Source organism: Micromys minutus (assembly GCF_963924665.1).
Source record: "Micromys minutus genome assembly, chromosome: 1".
Taxonomy (NCBI): domain Eukaryota; kingdom Metazoa; phylum Chordata; class Mammalia; order Rodentia; family Muridae; genus Micromys; species Micromys minutus.
The window spans coordinates 28566536-28593846 of record NC_137969.1 but is presented as its reverse complement, the minus strand read 5'-3'; the positions used below and the strand labels follow the sequence as shown (position 1 = coordinate 28593846).

Genomic DNA, 27311 nt, shown 5'->3' with positions numbered 1-27311 from the left:
GCTTCGGTGCCAGCTAGAATGCCCAGTGCTACTCTGAGTTGAAGACCGAGTTGGCCAAGATGCCTCATGAGATGCCTCAGGCCCAAGTGAAGAGAATGAGGACTCTTACGGCCTGACACCTAAGGTCACCCCTCCAGAGAAAGGCCCCAGAAACTTCCCCCAGAACAGGGCAGGCAAAATGTAAACAGGACTGGCTAGAGCAGAAGCCCGTGAAAACTGGAGCAAGAGGCAGCACTCACTCTGGACTCCTGTCCCCTGATTTTACTAAGGAAGCAAAGCACCTATCTCACAAGACAAACCCGGGGCCTCCAGAAGAGCTGGCAGGAGGAATGGGGGAACCTGGAAATCTTGACAGAGGATGTTGGGAGACAGGGTAGGAGCAACTGATTGGGTTGGCCTGGGAGAACAAGCTAATTGCAGAAGGCTGCAAGGGCAGATAAAAGTGGGGAGACAGGAGGCGTTAAGGGGAGACAGATGGGACATTAGGACAGGCAATTAGATGCAGGGCAATGTGTAAATACATACTCTGCATCTTTGAGTGCTGCATGGAAATTAAAAAAAAAAAGAAAGAAACAAAAATGAAACAATAAAAAACCCATGCAGGTCTCTATTTGGGACAATCATAGAGAAAAGGAGAGAAAGAAGGAGCTACTTGCTCCTGGGGATGGCTGGGACTTCTCCAAAGCCTCATTTGGTTCATGGGGCACACGGGGCTTCTTGGGCCAGTCCAGCAGGTGATGGACCATGAGATACCAGTGTTGCCCTGGTTCTTCTGGGACCAAGAAACAGGCCCTTGCTAGCTGACCAGCATTCTGTTCCTGACAGCTTGCTCACTTAGGGTCTGGGGAGGTAGATTAAAAATAGATTCCAGAAATTGTCTGAAATCAGCTGGCAAACCGGTAGCCAGATGGCGTGTGTTCCTGCCTGCAAGGGGTGAACTATTTTGAATATAGAAAGGCTATTTTGGAGTTTTAATTGAAGAACAGAGCTGCCTCCGCAACACTGAACATGAGTCACAGCCAGGAGAGCACACCTGTGACAGGGAAGGTCGAGAGCCTTGGTGTAACACAGTGCTGTCCAGACTGTGGCCTGGCCTCACTACCCCAGGGCTGAAGGGAACCAGGAAGAAGTAATGACAACACAGGGCCTTCACCTCAGGGGCTGCACCACATGGCCTCCAAACTGGCCCTCAGTACTTACAGCTTTAGGGGTCCTCATTCTTGATTTTGGACACCCAAGATGGTTAGGTACCTTCCAAATTAGTAACCTCTGGTTCAGGCAGATGGGGCCTCAGGCAGCACAGCTCCCTCTGGCCTGTGAGGGTGCATTAAGCTATGGCTTCTTGTATACACAGGCCAGGGAGCTACTTATCCTCTGTGGGGATGGGAGGCAGGACCCTCCTGTTCCCAGTTTGTCTGCTGGATCTGGCCAAGTCAGGGCACTTCAGGGAGACAATGTATCTCTACCATTTCCTTCCCGTTTACCATCTTGAGCTCCCAGGCCATTGAAAGGAAGGATATCACTAGTAATTCAGGGCCACATGAGGATCAGTGTAGGAGCCAGGCAGCCTCAACCCCAGAATCTTGGGGAGAATTTTAGCCAGGAGCTGAGACACCCAAGTACCTTTGTAGAACAGACACTGGATGCATAGCAGGTCCCAGCAAGTCCTACCTTAGCCACAAATGAGAACAGCCTTTTCTCCCAACGCTCCACCGCCTCCCCCTTGTCCAGGGTTGTTGGATCTTATTGTATGGCCTGGTGGCTGAGGGCAGAGTCAACCACACAGACTAACCCTCCCTCTGGATGGACAGTTGGCCATCTCCCTCCTCCTGTTTGAGCCCAGTGGCTATCCAGCCCAGCTGCCAGTCTTCTGGTACCTTCTGCATACCATGGAGGAGGGAGATGAGCTTTACAGTGGACACTGACATCCAGGCCCAACAGGGTTCTCACTACACAGACCCTCCCAGGAGCCTGAGAGGCTGCCCCAGGCCACACATAGGCCAGGCAGAGGGCCAGACAGGCTGAAACCCATGGCTGCTGCTCCTGGCTGTGCGAGGAACTGTGAGGTCGCTGGCCGGATTAGGATTAGGAAGAGCAAAAGCGATTAGAGCTTGTCCTTCGTCTGGGTACAGCAAACAGAGGTTTCCAGGTCAGAAACTGTATATCCCATGGACACCTGCTAAGAAGGGAGGGTGAGTCCCCAGAGGGTGGGCAAGGCCCAGACTGTCCATCCTGGAGTCAAGTGGAGCCAGGCCCAAGGTGGGGGGCCTGCCATCTTGAAGACTTCACTCTACTTGGGGGCATTTCAATAGTCCATGTCTACCCCACCAGAAGTCTGGTGCCCTAGCCTGCATCTCTGCCTCTCAGGGGTATCCATGTTCCCCACCACCCTCTCACAAACCTGGGGACTAGACAGGATGAGAAGGAAGGAGGTGCTCATGTGGGACCCAGACACTGGCTCTGGCTCCCAGATGGATTCCATCTACCTTGCCCCCAAGCTTTTCGGGATACGAGCCCAAGGGGTGTGAATGGGGGACTTTGGGTCATCTCCTGCTGATGGGTGAAAAGGAACTTTCTGGCCCTAGATATAGCAGAGGCAAAGCCTCACAGGAAATTCCAGCCCAGCTTTGCCTACCCTACCCCCACCTCACTCCCCCACCCCTCCCCCTTGCTGGGCCCCAGGCTTAATCCAGCTTAGTGAACACATCCCTGTGGGCACTGCCCAGCTCAGCATTCCAGGGCAGCAGAGCCAGGTTGGCTCCGGTCTCTTCCCGGTGTGGCCAGCATGAGGCCCAGAGACGGCCAGTGGCAGCTGAGAAGACCCGGGGAGCTGGGGGTGGAAACCAGGTAGGTGTGTTGGGGCTGGAAGGGAATATGGGCACATGAAGTTCACAAACAAGCAGAGCAGCCCATCTGTGCAAGGGACCCCACAGCACAATAGCACAATAGCAGCCTGGGGTCCCCACCATTGAGCTTCTTGAGCTAGAGAGGGACCGAATCAACTGTGACACTCTGGGACAGGCACATACCCGCTCTACCCACACATGGTTCAAATGAGGCACAGCTGTCTGCGGGGCGTTTGACTTCCTGTCTCTGTCCTTCTGCACCTATGGTAACTTCAGGGTAGATGGAGGTCACATCTAACCAGGGTGTCTCCAAGCAGTCTGCTGCCCCGTTGGGCCAGCCTCTCTCCCCCAGCTGGGACTGGAACCTGCCGCTTAAAGGCTACTCCCAGTATCCTTGTTAGCAGGCATTCCCCAGGCTCCATTTCCACCCTTGGAAGACCAGTGGTGGAAGATTCCACATGGTCTGTGGTGTCAAGAGGCTGGGGACATCACTAAAGATCCATCGTCACGGCATTAGCTAGCAGCACTGGCTCTATCCCTGAACACACAGACGACATGCACAGGGACTCAGACCCCTTTCCTGCACACACCTCCCTGTGGACAGGCCCATGCTTCCCCCTTGTGCATGCCAGAGAAATGGCTATCTCAGTGCTTATCAGCACCACCTGCACATCTCTGAGCTGAATTAGGCCTGCCAAGTCAGAATCTTGTGGGAACAAGCAGGTAGCAGCTCCCGGCAAGCAGAAAGGCTGGCTATGTGGCGAGGCTCCATGGGGACTGGGGAGGAGGGCAGCCCAGGGGGTGAGTGGGGAAGAGGCTTTTTGCTTTTGTTTCTAGGAAGCCCACATCACGTTGGCCTCTGATGGCAGTTTATGGCATTTGTTACCATGACCTGAGGTTATCGTTTGCTTCTTGGCCTTGTTGTCAAGCTCGTGAGTTATGAACAAAGAGCTCCTCTGTGTTGATGGTCATTGACATGACCCAGGAGCCCCGGAGAGGTGGCAGAAGTGATGGGACACTATGAAGTGGGGACCAGCAAGGACAGAGGCGAGAGGCCTTCTGCAGAGCTGCGGAGATTCCCCCACACTAGGAAGTACCTGGAACATGATGGGGGGGGTTACCCTTTCCCTCTCAGCTACAACAGGACTCAGAACAGTCACCTTATGTGTACCTCCTGCTGGGACAGATTCCAAATCCCAACCTGCTTGTTGACCTGGGCAGTACCTTCTCCAGGGGTCTCAGTGGAGGGACAGCATGGAAGAATATGAGGACTCAGCCCATCAGACCCCCCACTGGAGATGAGAGTGCTTTCCCCTCAAAATGCTGCATGCTCTGTTGATACCCCCCCTCACTTCTGCACATTCTGTGATGCCAGCCCACCCAGGTTCTGGGCTTCTCTCTGTGGCCAGCAACCATGGCAGGGACCAACAGCAACTGAAGCCGAACTTAAGGCTGTGGGGGATGACTGACAGGGATGTGGGTCCCATGGGAGCAGCACACAAACAACAGTCCAAACACATTGGACTGACTTTGGCTTAAGGACCTGGGGGTTTCGGACCTGGCCCTGTCACCTCTTTGCTGTAATGGCCTCAGAACTTCAGCCCTATCACCTTGGTATTAATAGGGTGGATATCTGTGCCCACTTACCTAACAGGACTTCTAAGAGAGTCTGGAATGTTCCTGGGTTGCCCAGAAGAATGTTCTACCCTCATTTTTCTGCTGCTTGCTACTGGGACAAAATGAGCCAAGAGGTACCTTCTGGTGTAGTCGCTGGCCCAGTTGCTGCGTTGTTGTCAGGGTTCACATGAACACAGGCTCTGTGGCCATTGTCCCGTCTCTCAGAGAGGACATGGGCTGAGTGGCTTTGCCAAATTCTATCCCTTCAGTTTGCTGGCAGTTTCCACCCTCCTCTCCTGGTCTTGGGTAGCTCCTGCCCCACACACATAAGTCTTAGCAGGGAGATGATGGGGGAGGGGCATCTGGAACTGTGCCTGTTAAAGGAACAACACCGTACCCAGCTATCAAGCAGTACACTGGGTCCCTAACAGGAAGCCAGGAAGGCCACCAGAACCCAGGCTGTCCCTGTGGAGGGTTCAAGACAGCTGAAAACAGGAATAGCTCCTGGTGCAGAGCTATGAGGAATCTGCCCACCTTGGGACACTTCTGATCCTCACTCATTTCTATCGGGTTGAGCCCCAGCTGAGTATTCACTGGGCTGACAACAGTCACTGACACTCGGGAACAAACCTAGAAACAAACTTAGTGGTATGCAGCTACACAGAGGTCAGCAGCTGAGCAGACCTGGCTGATTTCCCCAGGCTAAGCTGGAGGAAAGAGGAGCCCAGGGATCGAGGGCATGAGCAACTGGTGCCTGGGCAGATGCAGCTGGTGTCCTACAAGATCAACTCTAGAGAGTGTACCCTCAGTGTTCTGTGTCACCACTGTCGCTCTGACAGCCCTTTGAAAGGGCACTGCACTGTTCCACATCCCATGTGTGTGGCATGCATGACACCCAGTGGTCTGGTGGGCTGGTGAGACAAGGTAAGGGACACAATGCTGGGGAGAGGGCATTTGAAAGCACTCAAGCATCTGCGGGCCCAGGAGCCGTGCCCCTTCTGCTGGGCAAGTCCAGTGCTCCCTACCCAACCCAGCTCCCTCCAGGGATCGCTGAAGCCAGAGGTTTCCTCCCCCTGTAATACAGGGAAGTGATGACCCAAGCCTGCTGCATAAGGATACAGTAGAACCATCTATGGATGTAAAAAGAATCTGATGTCATAATAAGTCACTAACTTGAGAAAACTTAAAAGCAATAAGATGGTTAATTTGTCAACTTGAATCTCCATGTCTATGTTAGGTTGGCCTGTGAGCATGTCTGCAGGGGCCTATCTTAAGTCAGTTGATATGGGAAGATCCCAGCCCACTGTGGGAAGTACCATTCTCTAGGCAAGGATTCCTGAGCTGTGTTAGGGTAAAGAAATGGAACTGAGCCAAGCATGTAGCCATTCATTCATTCATTCATTCATTCATTCGTTTGTTTGTTTGTTTGTTTGTTTGTTTATGTTCCTGGCTGTGGGTATCTGACTAGCTTCTTATAGGCTCCACCACTGTGACTCCTCTGCTCTGATAAATCATAACCTGGAGCTATAAGTCAAATAAAGTCCCCTTTCCCTGGGTTGTTTTTTGTTTAGTATTTTATGACAGCCCAAGAAATGAAGCCTGAACAAAGCATGTTATGGCAGAACATGGCTCACACCTCTCATAGCATGGTGGCTCACACCTGCCATCCCAAATAGGCTGGAGGCAGAGACAAGATGATTGTGAGTTCTAGATCGTACTGGTCTATGTAGTGAGTTCCTGGCCAGTCTCAGCTACATAGTAACACACCTCTACCAAAAGAAACAAAACGAAACAAAGGCAGAGGGGTAAGTGAGAGGTGCTATAAAATGGCTTAGTGATTTCCTCCCTTTGTTCTATGTGCATATCACTGGCGATGAGACCTACGGCCTCTGTCACTAAGCTGTAGTCCCATCCCTCTTTCTACTTTTTATTCTGACATAGTGTGTCACTAAGTCACCACCATGTCCTGAACTCACTCTACAGCCCAGGCTGGCCTTGAACTTACAGTCCTGTTTCAGCCTCCTGTATGGATTGAGTTGCAGGCCTGCACCGCCATGCCCAGCACTCATAGTTCTCCTCAAACAAGACTTAGTAGCCTCTGAGCCGGGAAGTATGTGGTTTGCCAATACTTCTTGACCAAAACCAGGGAACAGTCTGTGAGACTAAGCCTACCTTGGCTGTCTCTGGGGACTGAGCACCCAGTAAGGACGTTCTAGCAGATGAGGTCCTAGTTATGATGAGCGTTAGGGAAAGACAGTTCTGTAGGTTGGGCACTCACCAAAAAGGAGCCTGGCCAGAGTAAGATGACCAGCCCACAGTCTAAGGCTCACACTGCTGTTGGTCTTTCCCAGGCCTGTAGGGACTTCCTGGAACTAGCCGAGATTCACAGCCGGAAATGGCAGCGGGCTCTGAATTATGAGCAGGAGCAGCGCGTCCACCTGGAGGAAACCATTGAGCAATTGGCCAAGCAGCACAACAGTCTTGAACGGGCCTTCTGTAACACCCCTGGCGGGCCAGCCAGCTCCAGCAAGAGCTTCAGCGAGGGTGTGTGTGAAAGTGAGGCTGATGGGCACAGCACTGCCCTTGCCCCCTTCCCAGCTGCCTCTACTTCCTTTCTATGCAATCTCTCAGGCCCCATAACCTGTCCCTTAAAGTGACCTCATGTGGGCTTGTGCCGAGGAGTACAGACTCCCTCTGTGGTGATGTATGTCCCATGCCTGTCACTAACTGCCAACATGCCCCACCCACCATGTCCAAGTTCAAAGTCCCAGTGAAGTTCGGTGAGCCCAGCTCACTCAGTGGGGCAGGGTGGCTGCCTACCTAACATAAGGCTAGGAGTCATCACGGGTGCCTGGGCAGGAAAGCCGGACCACTGGCAGGCTGACTAAACATGGGACTGATCTAGAGGCTTCCGGAAGGAGGTGTCTGAGCAATGACAAGTTGAAAAGAAGATGCCCTATCCTTGCAAAGCAAAGTCAGGGAGGCCATAGTGCAGGGCAACCAGGCTCAGGTATCTGAAATGGGCGGGGGGGGGGGGTGCTGGCAGGATAGAGGAGACTGTGCACTCTACGACGCTGCAAACTGAGCCTCTCTCTGTGTGTCCAGGAAGCTTCTTGACTTCCAAAGGAGAAAACAGTGAAGAAGATGAAGATACTGAGTACTTTGACGCCATGGAAGATTCCACATCTTTCATCACCGTAATCACCGAGGCCAAGGAAGACAGGTAGGATGCTCTGGGCAGAGATGGCTACTGTAGCCTGGGAGGGTGCCTGGTTCTTAGGCTACACCTGGCCTTTTGACCATCTGCACACTTGGGTTATTCCTTCCATCTTGAGCTAGATAGTACTGCTCATGATTTTTTTCCTTTGTTACATACAAATAAAAATGCCTGAATGATCGGCACCTGGAGGTTAGCCAGGGTACTGGCTGGATCGCTTCCAGTCTGGAGGGAGACAGAAGGGGAGGGAAACACCCAGCAAACCCCGATGATCAGGACAGCACGGGTTCCTGTTGCTCCCTCCAGTAGATGCCTATTCTCGTTTTCTATTGCCAAGCCTGTTTCATAAGCACTTGCTCGTTTGGGCTATTTCTAGAGTCACGGGTAAACATGTCGTAGTGACCAGAGGGTGTCAGACTCTAGGGTCCATAGGAGGGGCTCACTATGTGGCTTGTCTTACAAACAGGTGCAGAAGGAGAATGGGAAGCAGACAAGGTGGGCAGGAGCTGTGTTCAAGGGAATCAGGCTGGTGACAAGTGCCAGATATTCTTTCCTGTCCTGAAACTGAGGCCTCTGTGGACCAGCATGCTCTGTCTTTTCCCCATCCCAGGGTCTTCTGGGGAAAGAGCTATTTAACCAGCAGTGTGTGTTTAGCTCAGAAACCATTTCCTAGGAATATTAAGTTTAAAAAGAAAGGAGACAAAGAGAAAAAAAATCTGGGTGTGGTGGCACACCCCTTTAGTTCCAGTACTCAGGAGACAGAGGCAGACAGATCTCTTTGAGTTCAGGACAGCCTGGTCTATATAAGGAGTTCCAGACCAGCCTGGTCTATATAAGGAGTTCCTGTAAAAGCCAAAAAACCATCAATCCTTATGACTCTGCAACCGGGGGGTAGTCCTGCCCCCCTCACCTCCGAGGGTTCTGGACCATGTCCTGCTTCCTGTCTATCTCCTGAGGCCCTACCTGCCTGGCTGAGCCACGCTGCCCATCCCTAGGCTCCTAGAGCCCGAGCCCCTCAGTCTCGGCGACCCTGTAGCCTATCCCACAAGTGAGGAGAGGAGGGGGCACTCCAGGGGCCCCAGTGTGAGAAGCAGATAAAGACACATTTCACCTGTGGGGAAAATGGGCTCCTGCAAGGCTCTTCCTGACACTGTGCTCTTCATTCATCCTGTCCTTGGGCCTGGGTACAAGGACTCTAGGCAAGTTCTGATGGATGGGACTTCAGTGCTGAGAGCAACCACAGTGGATTGGGCCTCTCCAGACAACTGTCTGGGTCCCTCTTCCCTCGTCTCCTGTCCCACCACAGACATGGATAAGACAGCTTTGGACTGCCCTCGTACCTCAGCTATCTGGATACAGGGTGGGTGGGTTAGAGACAATTGTCAGAACTTGTCCATAACTTGACTCCCTTGCTTTTTCTGCAGGAAGCCGGAGGGTGGACCTGGGACTACCTCCGTGGACTGGACCTCATCAGATAATGTACGTGAGGTGGGAACGCATGGGAGACAAGGGTGGCCAGGCGCCTCTTCCTCAGGGTTAAAGGGGTATCAGCACTATGAGCGTAGGGCCACCTTTGGCCAGATCTGCCTCCCTTGCGGCAGGCAAAGGCGGCCTCTGCCTTTCTCCCCAAGCAGTGTAGCAGCATATGACTTATTGTCAGTTCTTGAAGGGATGGGAGCAAATGCATGGACTTAGGGGGCAGTGGAGCTTAGGGTCTGCTGATGCACATGCCTGTTCCTCTGGCAGGCATTAGATGGTGCCTCGTTCATGCCCAAGGATTCATGCAAAGTTAAGAGGCGAGTCCGCATCCCTGACAAACCCAACTATAGCCTTAACCTCTGGAGCATCATGAAGAACTGTATCGGCCGAGAGCTCTCCCGAATCCCCATGCCGGTAGGCACTCCTGGGCCCGAGTCACTGGGACTCCTGGGGTGTGGTGCACATGAGACCCTGGGGGGGGTGGCACCTGAGGGTGTGTGTGACCCATTCTTTTGTGTTCTTTAAACTATTTCACAGAGAACAGGGACCTTCAAATGGTAAAGGGAGCAGCCAAAGCGGAATTCTGTATGATTAAGAGCTGGGGGTACCCCAGAAGTCTCCATAGTGCCCCACTTGTCTTCACTGGGTAGATGGGGGTGGCAGTGATAGGTAGGTTTTAGGGGCAGGTAGTCCTTCCTGCCACTCTTGGCAAATGGAGATTTAGCCCGGATATACAGCCATCCAAGGCATCCTTCTATCACCAAGACGCAGCGGCATCCTCACCAAGGAAGTGCTTGGGGCCCTCCTGGTTAGCCAGTTTTACTGTGTGACATGCAAGTCCTTTCATGCCTCTGTGTCCACACTGCCCAGCTGAAACACACACACATACATACATACATACATACATACATACATACATACATACATACACACACACACACACACACACACACACACAGACCCCTGGAGAATAGAGTAAGAAAATATTATCAAGGAAGACTCACCTTCCAAGGGAACATAACCTTGACTTGTCTGAGGCTAATGGGGCCAACTCCCACCCATCCTGCATAGTACAGAACACTTAGTGCACGGTTCCAAACGAGGAGTATCTACAGCCCCCATCTGTGGACCACCTGGCTTTGAGCCTGATGGTCCATCTCTGAGCACGTGGTTTCCTGATGCCCTGGCTTTCCTGGAGTTGGCATCCTAGTGAGAGAAGGGGACAGTGTACATCATCAGGGTGATACTAAGTGGCATGTCAATGAGGGACATGTGCCGAGGGGGTAAATGGAGGCAGGAGGTGCTGGACACGAACCACCAGCGCAGGGCTGTCCCATGGTATCTAAGAAAGGCAGGGGCACTCTGACAACCACCGACCTGCAACACCCACAGGTGAACTTCAATGAGCCCCTGTCCATGCTCCAGCGACTTACCGAGGACCTTGAGTACCACCACCTGCTGGACAAGGCGGTGAACTGCACCAGCTCGGTGGAGCAGATGTGCCTGGTGGCTGCCTTTTCTGTGTCCTCCTACTCCACCACCGTGCACCGCATCGCCAAGCCCTTCAACCCTATGCTGGGGGAGACCTTTGAGCTGGACCGTCTGGAGGACATGGGCCTGCGCTCGCTCTGTGAGCAGGTAAGGTCAACTATTCGCCTGGCCAGGTTGGGCTTGCCAGGCTCGTGGTCAGAGCAAGACAAACGGTCTACAGCCCTGTGACCCCAACGGAACCTTCAGTTCACATGTAACTGGGAAACTGAGCCCCTCATGGCGAGGTCACGGCCAGAGCCTCCTAGACACAGTGAGGGGCATGGGAGGAGAGCCTGGCGAGATAGAGTCAGGTCTGGTGATGGGAGGGAAGGACTAATCCCCCAACCAGGGATTAGAGGAACAAAAATAGAGGGTAGTTTACAGGGGTCACTAGTAAGTCTAGGTAGGTTAGATAGAGCACAGGCCACCACTGAGCTAAGTGTCAGGCAGTGGCCTCAGACATGTCCCTGGTCACTATCCCCTCTATCCTTTCCCATGAAGGTAAGTCAACTTTACACATGGTCACATGGTAACCTGATGCTGAACCAGGGCACCTTTTGAGTAGAGGGCCCAGTGCTGTAGATCTGCTCTGAGAACCCTGAAAGCTGCCGGAGCAAGCTGCCAGTTTAGAGACACTCCAGGGCCCTGCAAGGACGTGTCAGGTGACAGCAGTAACCAACACAAGGTTACAGTGTCCTGAGTGTAAAACAGGAACCAGAAAATGTGCTGTCTGGCACTTTAGAGGTGGGACTTAGGGACCTCAAAGTCCTCGGCCTGAGTTTCCTCCTTCAGTCAGTAGTGAATGCCCGCTAGGGCGCCAGGTACAGTTTAGACACTGAGACACAGTGGGGGACTGGGAGACACAGAGCTCTTGTTGTTTGGGGTGAGGGTGGGACACAGGATGTTAGGTACTTCTAGCTGTTTAGGTAGAGTGGTCAGCTGAAGGGCTTTGGCAGTGCATGGTGGTAAAGTACTCGTGATTAGGCAGAAGGGAGAACACTGGGCTCACTGAATCCCTGAGGGGAGTTTGGGGACAAGGCTAGGTCATGCCATGAGGCACCTGAAAAGTCTGGGACAAGACAGCCTGGCAGTTGAGGGATCAGGGTGGGGGCAGGGCATGAAGAGTGGATAGTGCTGCCATTCTAGGTAGGAAAATGGCCAGCAGACAGGTATTGTGGGGCCAGGTTGGCAGCCAAGGGTATTCTGTGCTGTAATAGGAAGTTCTGTGGTATTGGGGCCACTGGCAGAACACTGATAGGGCCCCCCCATTCCAAAGTGGGGCCAGATTCTTTCCAGAACACGGTTCTCCAAGTCTGGCTTGAACTTGGGGCTGGCTTGAATTACGACCTGCCAGCATGTAGCATCTTAGCTGCTTTTATATTGCTGTGATAAAATACCTAGAAGAAAAGACCTAACTGGGCCTACAATAATGGATTACAGTTTACATCACAGAGAGTCAGAGTTTCTGATGGCGGAGTAAGGGCAGGAAGCCTCAGGACTAAACCACAGGCAAAAAAGGAGCTAACTAGGAATGGCATGTGCCTTTTGAACTTCAAAGCCTATCCCCAGTGGCAGGCCTCCTTAAACAAGGCCACACCTCCTAATCCTTCCCAAACAGTTCCAAGCATTCAAACACAGGACCCTAAGGGGGTCATTCTCCTTCAAATTGCCACATGTGTTAAGGGTTAAATGAGGTAGTACAGAAACCCTCAGTAAAGCAGCTCTTCTAGTTCCTGGACACAAACTGCTTCCCCCACCCCACTGTTTCCCAAGAGCCAGGCAGGGGCTCCTTACCCATTCCACAAACCCCACAGGCTGGGCAAGCTCAGGATGACCACAAACAGGTTGCTAGGGTCACTGAGAGGAACAGTGGCCTGAGCTCACTCCTGGGATACACAGGATGGAGTCATACATTCTGGACATGGGTAGGCTGTTCTCCCCTGGCTGGGTCTGTGTCTAGCTACGCTCACATCCAGCTGGTCTGGTCCCAGGTGAGCCACCACCCCCCGTCTGCTGCCCACCACGTGTTCTCTAAGCATGGCTGGAGCCTCTGGCAGGAAATCACCATCGCCAGCAAGTTCCGGGGGAAATACATCTCTATCATGCCACTTGGTGAGCTGGGGCTCAGGGCTCCCTGGACGGGAGGATGCTTGGCTTCAGAGCGAGGGCTTTGCCCATCTGAGAGCCAGCCGTGACCCCCTCACCCCCCAAGAGGAGCTTCATAGCCCATATAATCTCCTCGCCTATACCCCATCCCTCCAAAGCTTTGCAGATTATTCCTCTGGTTCTCGACCCTGGGTCTGTGGGTGTTCTGGCCAGAGCCCACATGAGGGACCCATGGCCTCTGACCTGTCTGGCCTCTAGGTGCCATCCATCTAGAATTCCAGGACAGTGGCAATCACTACGTGTGGAGGAAGAGCACTTCCACCGTGCACAACATCATCGTGGGCAAGCTCTGGATTGACCAGGTCAGGGCGGGGGGTCCTTGGGGAGGTGGGGCCTATGGCCCAGGGACTGACCACTGACCATCACCTGCTCTCACTAGTCAGGGGACATTGAGATTGTGAACCACAAGACCAAGGACCGGTGCCAGCTGAAGTTTGTGCCCTATAGCTACTTCTCCAAAGAGGCAGCCCGAAAGGTAACTAGGGCCATAGCCTGGAACTCCCCCACCCTGCCCCCACCATGGGCACAGCACAGACTGTGCGTTCATGTGTGCTTGTGCCAACATCTACAGGTGACTGGTGTAGTGAGTGACAACCAGGGCAAGGCCCACTATGTGCTGTCAGGTTCGTGGGATGAGCAGATGGAATGTTCTAAGATTGTGCACAGCAGCCCCAGCTCTGACGGGAAACAGAAAACTGTGTACCAGACGCTGCCGGCCAAGCTGCTGTGGAGGAAATACCCACTGCCGTGAGTCAGGGTGGGGCTTTGGGGAGTAGGGGCCAAGAGAGAGGCAGAGAAGAGGGCATGGAAGAGACTGGCATAGGGTCACCCCTACCCCACTCGGCAGAAAGCATGGAGGGTCGGGAGGCTGCCATCCTATTGCAGACGGACGTGAAAATAGTCAGCGGCAGCAAATGCTGTGCACACACTTTGAGCAAAGTGACCAGTCAGAGTTCTTCCCTGCAACGCCACAGGAAATAAAATCAAGCTAGACAATGACTCACAGGAAACTAAATGAGAAACTTACAGTGAAGGCAAAAGAGAGCAATCTACAAAGGAAAAATGACTGAAATTGAGAATCCGTAGCAAGGTTCAATAGAGCAAACACGGCCTCGGGATACGGGTTGGAGGAAAGACCTTGCAGCATAAATGCAAACTTTGGGGGTACCTGCAACTCCGGCACTCAGAAGTTGGAGCCGGGAAGGTTACAAGTCTGGGGCTAGCCTGAGCTGCAAACTGAGTGAGATAGCCTGAGCTGCATGGTGAGTGAGATAGCCTGCGCTGCATACTGAGTGAGATAGCCTGAGCTGCATGGTGAGTGAGATAGCCTGAGCTGCATGGTGAGTGAGATAGCCTGAGCTGCATGGTGAGTGAGATAGCCTGAGCTGCATACTGAGTGAGATAGCCTGAGCTGCATGGTGAGTGAGATAGCCTGCGCTGCAAACTGAGTGAGATAGCCTGAGCTACGTAATGAGACAGCCTGCGCTGCATGGTGAAACTCTGTGTTAAGAAGTGAAAAGAGAGAAGTAGAGTGGGAAGACCTACTCGTTGGTCACCCCAAGTGAGTCCCAGAGCACCTGTTGAAAGTGTGTGCAGAAGTCACACCTAGACTCCCTAAGCAGGTCCTCAGCTGCGTAAGGCCCACAGCAAGGCCGGAAGCTATATTGAGCTAGCCTGCCTCTAGCCCAAGGTCCTAGAAAAAGGCAAACAACTGCTGGAGAGGAAAGAGGGGAGGGTCTTCTTCATCTATTAAAGTAGCCAGTCTTCCTGCTTCAGGTCGGGTTGGCCTGGGACTTCCTATGTAGCCCAAGCTTTAAATTTGCAATCCTCCTGCCTCACCCTCCCAAGAGCTGGGATTTCAGTCATGATCCACCGTGTCTGGCCCCAAGCAGTCAGATTCTTAGAAAGATATTACTTATTGAAAACCTGCCCCCCAATAGCTGTCTTCAGCAATATTGGGAGCCTAAAGTCAGCCAGATGACATCTTCCAGGTGTGACAGACTGACATTACCAATGATACAGCCATCCTTTGGTTACCACCAAACCAACAAGTTTTCCTGGACTTGCAGGGGGGAAAGAAGCAAATAAAAGTGGAAAGGAGACAGAATAAGTTAATAAGGAAAGCCCCTCACTGAGGGTGGAGGCATGGCTCAGGGGCAGAATACACAAGCAACTTGTTGAGTCCCAGCACAGGAGACAAGACAAGGTCCCAGACTAAAAGTCAAGAGATGAAAAAAGACCTCAGGTCAAGAGAGTCTATAGAATGAATGATAAAGGTAAAGGTAATGTTTGTGTAGAACTTGCTATAGTCTAAACAGTCAAAGGCAGGAGAATCAGCAGTTCAAGGCCAGCCTGAGCTACAAACCTTGCCTCAGAAAAAAAGAAGATAGTGTTTCGAGATATTTTAAATATCGTCTTTTATTTTATATATGGATGTGTGTCCTGCATATGTATGTATGTATGTATGCAAAATCTTGCAAGCAGGTATCCTAAGAAGCCAGAAAGGGGTGTCATATCATTTGGGACTGGGGAGTTATAGGTGGTTATGAGTTGTCATGTGAGTGCTGGGGTTGAGCTCTGGAAAAGCAGTCAGTGCTCTTACCCACTGAACTTTATCTCCAGCCCCTCGGTTTATTTTAAACAATAAGGAGCCCAGGACATTTTGAAGGCCAGAGAAAAGACCTGTCCTAAGTCTCGGGACTGGGAGATTGCACTAGAAAGGAAGTGTGCCTAGAGAGTGTCCCTTGGAGGTTTACAGATCTCTGCAACATGCCAGAGGCACAGCAGATCCTGTGGAAAGATAAGACTGAGAGTCTGGGGCAGAATGGTCACCCCATAAGAGAAAAGGTCAAGCAGTGCCTCCCTCCCTCCCACACACCTAACATTGTAAGAGAAGTAACACCAATAATCTACACTCTGAATGTGAGACTACAGATGATTATCTTCTATCCGTTATGAAAATGTATCTTTTTTCTGTCTCTCTCTCTGTCACACACACACACACACACACACACACACACACACACACACACACACACAATGCTGATACAGTAAGTCTATTTGATCACTTTTCTCATTAAAAGATACTTTGCACCAGGTGTGGCACATGTTAGGAAGGAGAAGAAACGGGGTGATAGGAAGTTTATGGCCAGCTGCTACAGAGGATTTGAGGCCCCAGCTACGTAAGACCCTGCCTCAAAAGGCATGAAGAAAGGGTACATGAAGAGAGGGAGCATACCCACAGTCCCTGTACTTAGCAAAGGGTTACTACTAAGGACAAAGACAGAGAACTTTAATGCCAGCAACTCAGGAGGCAGAGAAGCCCTGAGTTCGAGGCCAGCCTGATCATCTGGCCAGATTCCTAGCCAGCTAGAAATACAGAGTGAGATCCTGTTAGTTTTTGTTCTATTCCTGTTAAGAGACAGCGTATAAAAGCAAGCATTTTACTGGGAGCTTGGTTACAGTTCTAGAAGGTTAGTTCATTATCATCATGGCAGGGAACTTGGCAACTGTTACAGTTGCTAAGAGCTATATCCTGATCCCCAGGGTGCAGGGATGGAGAGAGGGGAAAAGAGCAGTAGAGGAAGATAGACTTCACCTAGCCAATGCTTTTGAAATCTTACATCCCACCCCCAGAGTCTACACTTCCTAAACCTTTCCAGACAATTCCACCAACTGGGGACCAGACATTCAAACACATGCACAGGGGCGATTCTCATTCAAACCACCACGTCCATTTTTAAAAATGAACAAACAGACAACAAAACAAAACAACCCCCAACTAACCAAAGAAAGAAAGAAAGAAGGAAGGAAGGAAAGAAAGAAAGAAAGAAAGGGGCTGGAGAGATGGCTCAGTGGTTAAGAGCACTGATTGCTCTACCAGAGGTTCTGAGTCCAATTCCCAGCAAACACATGGTGGTTCACAACCATCTGTAATGGGATCTGGTGCCTTCTTCTGGTATGTCTGAAGACAGCAACAGTATACTCATATATACTAAATAAATAACTCTTAAAAAAAAAGAAAAAGAATAGAAAGAACGGAAGGAAGGGAAGGAGGAAAGAAAGGAGGGAGGGAGAGAGGGAGAGAGAAAGGAAGGAAAGAAGGGAGGAAGGGAGGGCTGGATGCCAGGGTGATTACCTATGATTTGAGCACAGAGTGGGCTGAGGCACAAAGGGCTTGAGTTTAAGGGCAGCCTAGCCTAACAAGACCCTATTTCAAAAAAGAATAGAGGGGAAAAAAAGAGCACAGGAAGAGGAAAGAGAGCCAGAGTTACAGCTCAAGTCAGTGATAGAGTGTGATTAGCATTTATGAGGTCCTGGGCCAAATCCCTAACACCCAAAATAAGTAAGAGTATTTTACCTAGATGATCATTTAAGAGTGGGAGCAGTAGCTCACAGCTATAACCCCAGCTTCCTGGAGGTGGAGGTGGGCAGGTCAAGCTACAGAATGAGAGGCTGCCCCCAATAAACAAACTAGGAGCTAGAAAGGTGTCTCAGGGGTTAAAAGTGTTCCCTGCTCTTGCAGATGGCCTGGTCACTTTCCAGGTCCTATGTCAGTGGCTCACAGCCACCTGTAGCCCCAGTACCAGGGGATCTGACACCTTCTTCTGGCTCCCTTGGGTATCTGCTCTTACATTTGCAGGAACTCACATGCAGATGTATACATTTTTTAAAAGAAGAATAGAAATAGTATTTTTAAATTAACACATAAATAACTTATGTTCAACAAATATAGCAAAAATAATCCAATGGGGAAATGCCCCAGAGCCATGACTGGAATTTCACAGCAGACCGTGTGACTAGTTGTGAAAAACCACCACACAGGTCAGTGGATACAGAGCTCTCACCTGGCATGCACCCAGAGCTACAGCAAAGCGGCCTTTTTAAAAAGCCTAATACAGGCTGGGTGTGGTGGTTCACACCTTTGATCCCAGCACTCAGCCTGGTCTGTATAGTAAGTTGCAGGACAGCCAGGGCTCTGTAAAGAGACTCTGTGTCAGAACATAAATAACTGATCCTAACTGGGAACCCAAAGCACCACTAGGCACCGTTTTGGATTCATTTGAAGGGTCCAGGGTTTTGAGCATTCTCTGCATTGGTAGAGCCAGTCTTGAAGAACAACCCTCCCCACCTCCAAAGCTCCCCATAGGCCAGTCTTCTTGTAGATAGAGAAGAGCATCTGTTGGTTTGAAGTCCAAAGGACGTGGAGCAACAAGGAAACAGAGGCCACAGAGCTAAGCCTGAGGCATCAGTGTAGTGTCAGGAACCAAAACCCTGATCTCTGAATCTTCCCGGACACTGAGAGAACAGTGCAAGTACAAGCATAGTGCTGTGTTCTGTCACCTTTAGGCTGTACTTAACACACAGCCGAAACACACATGCACTTCCTGTTTAGCCTTAAGTCCTGAGATATCTCATTATGTATACGCACTTCTCTAAATTGCCTGACATGGTAGGTACTTCAGTCTAGGTATAAAATTGAGACAAGGTTTTTAAATTCCCAACTAATCTACAAAACATGTGTCTTGAGGGAGAAAAAAAAAAAAAGAATGGGGCTGGAGAGATGACTGGGCAGTTGAAAGTACTCGCTGGTCCTCTAGAAGACCAGGGTTCGATTTCCAGCACCCACATGGCTGCGCACAACTGTAACTCCAGTTCCAGGGGATTCATGGCACCAGGCATTCATTCGAGGTGTGTGTGTGTGTGCACATATACAAGCAGGCAAAATACACATAGTTTTTTAAACTTTTGAACAAAGACAGGAAGGAGCTGGAGGATGCACAGAGCAAACCACAGCAAAACTTAACGGCAGAGAGCAGGGGCAAGGAGAGTGGGGACCGCAATGGTTGCTAGGTACATGAGGTTCCGATTTGAACGAACTTGTAACCTAACAACACAGCTACAGAACACTGTCGCCCAGGTGCAGCAAACCCACGTGGGCCATATGCAGCTTGTCCACAGTCTGGACCGCTGGACACATTTCAGAATACTAAAAATGTACCAGAGGTATCTGACTCCAGAGCAATTATACTAGAGGGGAGAAAAAAATTGAAGAAAACGAAAAACAAAACCCATGGTTATCCATTCACAAAGCATGCTTCAAACTAATCGGTAAGGTAGAGAAAAATCTTATGAAAGCCATCCAGTCACTGGACCTTGGTAAGCGCTGGGACTCAGCTGACATGCAGCTTTGAAACGCGGATCGCATCAGAAAAGCATGAAATAAAAACCGTGAGATAAGCATCTATCTATCTCGAATCAGAAAACACATGGAAGAACCAGTTCCAGCCAGGTAGAAGGTAATATTGTGCGTGATAAAGCAGAAAACCCTAAAGAAGGACATAGTTGTATCCCTAGCCAATAAACACACAGGCATCTCCGACCTGGGTATTCAATATAGGCAAGGCGCTGCAGCCAATGCTCAGCAAAACAGAGTAGGGGAAAACCTCATGAGACACAGATGAAAACGACAAATCCCGGGAGAAGTCTGGTGTAGAGCAGTGTCAGGAGGGTGAGAGTGTACCAGCTGTGGGCAATAGAGGGCGCGTCCCACGCAGCTGGTGGGCTTTCCAGACCGGTTCCTGAGGGATGAGCAGGAGCGCAGTAGGGAAGGGGCCACTCCTCCGCGTTGTCCACAGGGAGAACGCGGAGAACATGTACTATTTCTCGGAGCTGGCCCTGACCCTCAACGAGCAGGAGGACGGCGTGGCGCCCACCGACAGCCGCCTGAGGCCGGACCAGCGGCTGATGGAGAGGGGACGCTGGGACGAGGCCAACACCGAGAAGCAGCGGCTGGAGGAGAAGCAGCGCCTGTCCCGGCGACGGCGGCTGGAGTCGTGCACGGCGAGCTGCAGCGGGGAGGAAGGTGAGCGCAGAGCAAAGGTTGGGGTGGGGGAACGGATGGACCAGGACGCAGGGAGTGATGGTGTGGCAAAGGTGCGGAGCTGAGGAAGGGTATCCCAGGGTAGCAGGGACGGTGAGGAGGGGTAATGTACCCCCGGGGGTAGAGAAGTGAGGAGGGGGCGGTGAGCCCTGGCATGACCTAGGCCGTTCACCCCGCCCACTGTGCCCGCCAAGCAGAGAAGGAGTCAGATGGCTACACACCGCTGTGGTTCGAGAAGAGGCTGGACCCGCTGACCGGAGAGATGGCCTGCATGTACAAGGGCGGCTACTGGGAGGCCAAGGAGAAGAAGGATTGGCACATGTGCCCCAACATCTTCTGAGCCACTCCTGCGGCAAATACAGGCGCCTGCACTGCCTGTCAGACGTTTCTTTAATGCACCGATTGAATACAGAACCCACACACGCCTCTCTGTGTGTGTGTGTGTGTGTGTTTGCGTGTGTGTGTGCGCGCACATGCAAACACACACCAATTTAGAAGGGGTAAGCGCTGACCTGGGTTGTTGCCAGCCCCCAAGTCGCCAGGTCACCTGTGCACGTGTTATCATTGACTTGGGCCCCATGGGCACCCTAGTTACCACAACTCAGGCCAGCTGGCCGGGCCATAGGCTGCCCAGGTCACTAACCCCAACCCAGGGAGGAAATGTCCCCCCTAGGGAGCCTCTTTTGACTTTTTTAAGAAAGAAAAAAAAAAAAAAACTCCATTTCTTTCCAACGATGAGGTTTAGTAAATATTTTTTAGCATCACTTAGAAGACTCACTTTCCAAGTGTTTGTTCTTGCCACAGAACTAACTGTCCTGGCAAGAAGCCCTTTTTAAAGATTTGAGGAAGCCAGGACCCTTTGAATGGGGAACACTTTTAACACAGCCAGTCTTTCTATCCAGACTGTCCAAGATTCAGGAGCGCAACACCCACAGAGTCAGCAGGAAGCCTGGTTGGCCAGCCGGCAGGGTGTGTAGAGCCCACAAGGGGAGCAGGAAGGCAGTCAAAGGCAGCCCCCTGACCCAACCCCCTGTGCCAGGCCTTGGACATGCTGTTACAGTACCCCAACCCCAAAGAGGCCAAGAAGGGCTGAAAGGCAGGACCCTTAGGTGCTTCCTGCCCAAGAATCTGGCCCCCAAATCAGCAATAAGGAACAAACCCTTCATGTAGCCTGGGCTGGTGACCCAGGCTCCCGACACCTGGCCTCCTGCCTTGTCCTTAGGTGGCATCAGGGTGCCTCAGCTCAGCACTCCTGACATCTGTAATTGCCTAATTTATATATATGATATACGAATATATATAACATAGCTATTTTGCTTACATTTCTATGACATGTGAGAGTGAAGAATGATGAAGACAGGCGTGCCTGTCTGAGTTTGGTCCTGTCAGCCCTGCCCTCTCCCTGTAGCCCTCCCAGTGAAACCTGTCCCTCAGACCCTCTGCCTCCAACCCATCTACTTCAGTTTGATGTGGAAAACTCATTGCAGGGCCTTTCTTTCTACTCCAGGCCTGGTTTTGTTTTTTGTCTTGTTTTTTATTAAAAAAGAAAACGAAAACACCACGTATGAAATGCCTTACAATGCCCACTCTAGGGAAGGGGTGGGGGAGGGGAGGGGGAGGGCACCCGGTCTCCCTCAGAGCTGGAATGTACCTCTTCCCAGCAGGCTGAGCAAGCAAGCACCTTCTGACCATAATAAAAACCTTGGTTCTGGAGTTTTCCACAGCCCTGTTCCAGAGTCTGTCTGTGGCTGATGAAGGTGACAGAGCCATGTGGGTGTGGGGATGGAGCATGGAGGCATGGGGCTTTATCCTTCCTAAGCCACGGAGGGGGAAGACATGATGGGACAGAGGGAACACCAATTACTGACCCAGAGAAAGGGCAACCCTGGAACACCACAGCCATGGTGCAGAACTCGGCCCAGCCTGCCCATGGGCTCCCCAAAGCCTACTGTGCCTTCCTAGAAAGGGCCAGGTAGAGGCTTCATGGACATGGACCCTACAGCCCTGTGAAAAGGTTGGTGAGTTCCACACTGCCTGACAACTGTTGTCCTGTTGCCAGGCAACTCAGATCACTGACTTCTGAGCTATGGAGCAGAGAGGCTGGTTTGGCCTGTTGGCTCTACTCCACCACCTCCACCACCTAGACTTCCAGGTGAGGGAAGTGGTGCTGTTGGGTACCGCAGATACCAGAGCCAGGACTCACCATCTGCCTTGAAGCCCAGCACCATGGGCTCTGACTTGGCCCCACAAAACAGCACCCAGCCTGTCCACCTACTTGGGTAGGTGGCCACTGTGAGCAGGGGCTTGCAACCCTGGGATGGACCTGACTCGGAAGGCAAGGGAGGGGACAAGCCATTCTGGGCACAGTCCAGAAAGGACAAAGGCCTACACACTGAAGCAAAATGGGATCCAAAGAGTCAGGAATGGACCAGCAGAACTCTGAACAGGTAGTGGTAGCAACACAATATTCTAGAAAGATTGACCTTCACTCTGGTTCCCTTATGAAAGCCCCTCTGAGATGGAAGCGCAGTTTTAAGAAAAAGGCAGGGCTCACATGATAATTGGTAGTCTCAGCAGCAGGCAGCTTTACTCTCCCACTCAAGACCTGAAGTTACCAGACCACATGACTCCTTCCTGGGATAGTAAAATCAAGTTAAAGGGTCTGGGGGATGGCCCGGTAGATAAAGCACTTGCCAAGCCAGCATAAGGATGGGAGTTTGGATCCCCAGGCAAGAATGACAGCCACATGCAGCCAGGAGACAGACAGGTGAAGGAGCCTGTGTAGAACCAGCGGGCTGGCTAGCTCAACTAGCTGAGTGGTGAGTGTGGGTTCAATTGCAAAGCCCTCTCACCAGCATGGGGGCCTCTAAGGTTTGCACATGCATTTGCACCTACAGCTGGACAAACACCACAGTCCAGTAGGATGTTGAGACTGTCTGGGCGGGAGGACAGACCAAACCAGCAAAGGAATCAGAACAAAACTTACTTGTACCATAGAGACATGGGAAGAAAGTTTGTCAGAGAACCACGAAGTGACAGGGTATTGGAGAGAGAGGGAGTGGTGCAGAGAAGACCGAATCTGTAGAGGCGCAGTAGCCCAAGGGGAGGGGAGACAGAAGCTGCCCCAGACGCACATAGTGCATACCCAAAGGTCTCCACAGCAGTGTGGGCACATGGTAGTAAGGTAAAGGGCCAAGGGTGTGGCAGGTGTGAGAGCAACTCAGGTGACTCAAAAGAAGGCCAACCAGACCACCCAAGTGGAGGAGTCAGGCTGCCAGTCAAACAGGATAGATGGCATTCATACTCTTTCCCCCTCAGACCTCTCCTTTTTATTCCAGCCTCCTCTTTCCTTCTCTAGTTTCCTCTCATTAAGCACAGACCTGCCCAGGTATGGAGAATCTCAGCAGGCCACCAAGATCAGCGATGCTGTCCATCTTTTGACTACATAGCTTCATGCTTCTCTCTGTTCAGTTCCTAGTCATGGCTGCCTCACCTCCCCTGTTTTGCCTCTAACTATTCCCCCTTCGAACATCTCTCTCCCCCCTTTCTCTGCCAAGCCACTAGTCTTTCTGAGACTAGTTTTTCCTTTCCAAGGATACCAAAAGTCATAAAACAGTCATAGCATGACCATCTGTAGTGACCTTTTCTTCCGAAAATGGCGGGTGCTTATGGGGGCTCTGTGACTATGCTGCGCTCTCACCACAGGCTCACACCTTTAATAGTGACTGGTTTTGCAGAGAATACTCTAAAAGCAAGCTGTACTGTGTATGTGACTTTTACCCTGACGGTGTGTCTAGCTGAGGAAAATGTCACCAGAACAACTCAGTCCATCTTTAACCACGCAAATGCACTCTAAAATAATAAAAGTAATATAAAAATAAATTTTTTAAACCAATGACTAAACTCAAGCTAATCAAGCTAGGTGGTCATGGTGCATACCTTTAACCCCAGCACTCAGAAGGCAGAGGCAGGTGGGTCTCTTAAAGGCTGGCCTGGGGCTGGAAAGCTGGCTCAGTGGTTAAGTGGAGACTGCTCTTCCACAGGTCCTGAGTTCAATTCCCAGCAACCACATAGTGGCTCACAACCATTTATAATGGGATCTGGTGCCCTCTTCTGGTATGTATGTGTGTGAAGACAAGAGACTGATCTCACATACATGAATATTTTAAAAAGGTCAGACTGGTCTACAGAGAAAGTTCCAGGACCAGCATGGCAACACAGAGAAACCATGTTATCAAGGGGAGAAAGGACATGCAAGTCCCAGTGCAAAAACCACAAGTAACACATAAAACTAGGTGGCGTAACTCCCCTAAATTCCTAATCCTACAGCAGTGGCCTCCACAAGAATGAGTTGATGAAATCCAAGACAAAGAATGACTGCATGTCCAAATAAGTTAATAAACTGAGTTCCAAGGAGGACACAAACGGCAGACTGAAGTAAAGCCCATGCAAGAGCTGACAGAGGAGTTCAAGAAACGCAAATCACGAAAAGCTGTGATCTGGAAATGAAGAAAGCCTCATTGTGAAGGACCCTGGGGCCTTTCACCAGACTTAATCCCACCGCCTCAGGTCAAGGCCAAGTTCCATTCTCCACCCACAGTTCATGGGAGGAGCAGGAACATTCTTGAAAAACCGCAGAATGTGCTGACTGATAGTCACTGGACCCTCTGATCTCATGGCCCTGTCACATGCTTGCTAGCTAATAGATTCAAAGGCTAATAAGCTTAGCCAATTAATTTAAATTATAACCTTAATGATATAACCTGTACCCCTAAAGAGTATAAAAACTGCTTGTAACAGCCTTTTGGAGTCACCTCTCCTCTGGATGTAGGCCACCCCAGTGCACTGGACAAATAAACCTCTTGCTTTTGCATCGATCCCCGATCTCTGTCATGGGAGCCTCAAATAGATAAGACTCAATTTGGGTCTTACAGCTGACAATAGACTCAAAGTCAGGATGGAAGACCCAAGTTTGAAGATGCGAACTTGGAAAGTCCCAGCACAGAGAGACAGACAATACAGTACACACAGCACTTTTAATGGGAATATAAACAAGGCTTCTCCTCCTAAAGGCATTGAAAACATTTTCAATAATACCATAGCAGAAGATTTTCCAAAATTAGGAAAAAAGATTGCAATTCATATGAGAGGCATTCAGAACATCCAACAGATGATTAGAAAAAGCACCCACCACAGGGTAATTAGTCAGTGTACAGGAGAAAGAAAGCATATGAAAAGTGTGGTAAAGAAGCCTCTGAACAGTGACCCAAAGAAGTCACCACGGAGACACACCAGTGGCAAACCGAAGGTCTATCTTGGTGTACAGATGAGGTTATTAGACTGAGGTACAGAGCATGGGTGCGCAGTCAGCTGCGGGAGCTTGGATACAGCCAAGCAGCTGAGTCATCACATAGCCCCACCCCATCATGGACAACAACTTCATAGAAGCTGCTTATAGACTGCTTGGTTTTGGTAACTCTCCACTCCCAGCTTTAGCATCTATCAAGGTCATGTACTTGGCAATGTAGCAGATAACCTAGGTGAGGATCTAGTGACCCTGGCCGTCACCATAACTATTTCCCATAGCCTTGGGCTCTACTTTACGGTTCTCTTGCCAAGGCAAGTGGAGGCTAAGTCTAAGATGGCAGCATGTTAAACCCAGATAAGAAAATGGCTATCCAACCAACAGTGTGTATAAAGGCAGACCTATGAGATTTCTTGACACATACTTTAAAAGCAAGGCTATGTATAGCAGATTCCTCCAAACTAAAACATTTCCTCCAGGAGGGAGAGGGTGACTCATTAACTCCAGAGATAAACAACACTCACGTTTCTTGAAGGCCCCACCAAGCATTTTATGAGTAAACAGCTATTAGGGAGGAGACTGGCTAACCAAGTTGAAGAAAGGTTCTTGGACCTGCTGAGCTGCCTATAATTTATACTGGGAGCTCTGGAGTTAGTGAGTCCACACATACTGGTGGGCTTTTTTGGTAATGTATCAGCTATTGAGCCATCCCTGTTCCTCACCCATACCCATAGAAAATCACTGGCTTACTAAGTCATAGTTTGGTGCAATCAAATACTTTGGTCTGCCATAGGTTCCCCTTTTGTAGTGAATAGATTTGTGTATAGGGCATCTCTTTAGGAAGTCTCCCACACACCACCAGGAGGGCTTGGAATGAAAGACAACAAGCCAGACTACTGTACCCAGCAATACTACCTGTCTTAAATGAAAGATTACTTTCCACAATAAAAACAGGTTAAAGAAATTCATGCCCAGCAAGCCATCTCTACAAAAGATACTTGAAGAAATCCTTCAGACTGAAGAGGAAGACAAGTATGTGAGGTCACAAAAAGAACTAGCAACATTTGAATAAGCAAGAAAGGAAAAGGTAGACAACAAATACTACAGAATTAATGAAAGGATGATGTAAAAAACAAAGTTTTTAGGGGCTCTGAGACCTTTCCAAAACACCCTATTCTTAGAATGTGAGACCCTAAAGACACAGAAATGGCTAAAGTCAGACTCAGAGACTTTCCAGTCATCACAAGGCTATTAGATCCCGCATGTGCCTGACAAAAAAACAATGGCCCATAGTAATTCTCAAAAAAAAAAAAAAAAAAAAAAAAAAAAAAAAACACACAGAATATACTGACTGATAGCCACCTGGCCTTCTAGAAAGCCCTAGATAGGGTCCTGACACATGTCATAGTTAGCTCATGCTCTAATCACCCAATTCTGAGAAACAAAACAAGGACAAAACCCCTCAAAATCTTGAAATATATAAACAAGGTTCTAAAAATGTAAAAACAAAGCTTCAATGGACAGGTCAAGCTATACTGACCAACTGAGTTAAGACAAAACATAAATGACTGCTTTAGAAACAGCTCCCCTACCCCTCCCTGTACTGAACTTCAAGGAGAATGCAAATTGTCAACAACCTTCCGGCCAGAGTTTCTCCCCCCTTTCCTCCCCCTTCCGCTCCTCTTTCTGAAAATTATACTGCTGACCAATGGTAAAATAGTAGTTCACCCCCTCACCAAAAAAGAAAAAAAAAAGTATTAAAGATGTATACCTTTTGAGTTCGGGGTTGACTCTCCCTGTGAGGATGAGAAACCCATGAACATGGAATAAAAACCTCGTTATTACAGGTCTATCGTCTAATTGTGCTCTGTAGATCACACGCCTGAGCTAAGACTCCTTGGGGTCTTACAACAAGGAGAGGACTTAATACACGCCTTTCAATAAAAACAATTATTATTGGTCTTAATTCCCCAATCAAAAGACCCAGACTAGTAGATTAAAAATCAGGATTACAACTATTTGTTGTCTTCAAGAAATATGTCTCATCAAAAAAGACAGATGCGATCTTGTCGTGAAAGGGTGGAAAAGGCATTCCACACAAATGGAACACGGAAGTAAGCACCACTGTTTTAAAACCTGACAAAGTAAACTTCAAGTCTAATAGATACAGTTACTGTCTACTGACTAAAGGAGAAAGCCACCAAGGGACACTGCAATTCCAAGCATAAGCACCAAACACAGGAGCATCTGGCTTCCTTAAACAAATAT

At 50.2% G+C, this 27311-nt stretch overlaps 1 protein-coding gene across 3 annotated transcripts in view; it reads left to right on the top strand.

Annotated features, from left to right (window-relative positions):
- OSBP2 (oxysterol binding protein 2) overlaps positions 1 to 20191 on the top strand; it is a gene marked incomplete at its 5' end in the record, with an annotated part of 139546 nt that extends 119355 nt beyond the window's left edge. The window contains 11 exons of one of the 3 annotated variants that reach the window (XM_080931986.1): positions 6815 to 7007; positions 7569 to 7686; positions 9105 to 9159; positions 9427 to 9573; positions 10552 to 10797; positions 12681 to 12801; positions 13054 to 13157; positions 13235 to 13330; positions 13427 to 13602; positions 19494 to 19720; positions 19936 to 20191. In XM_080931986.1, the coding sequence (XP_080788112.1) occupies positions 6815 to 7007; positions 7569 to 7686; positions 9105 to 9159; positions 9427 to 9573; positions 10552 to 10797; positions 12681 to 12801; positions 13054 to 13157; positions 13235 to 13330; positions 13427 to 13602; positions 19494 to 19720; positions 19936 to 20078 (1626 nt within the window). In that variant the 3' untranslated portion in view covers positions 20079 to 20191. Of the gene's footprint in view, positions 1 to 6814; positions 7008 to 7568; positions 7687 to 9104; positions 9169 to 9426; positions 9574 to 10551; positions 10798 to 12680; positions 12802 to 13053; positions 13158 to 13234; positions 13331 to 13426; positions 13603 to 19493; positions 19721 to 19932 lie in introns of all 3 variants that reach the window. The other 2 variants (XM_080931985.1, XM_080931987.1) reach the window with 2 other exon arrangements.
- Between the last annotated feature and the right edge of the window lie 7120 nt (positions 20192 to 27311).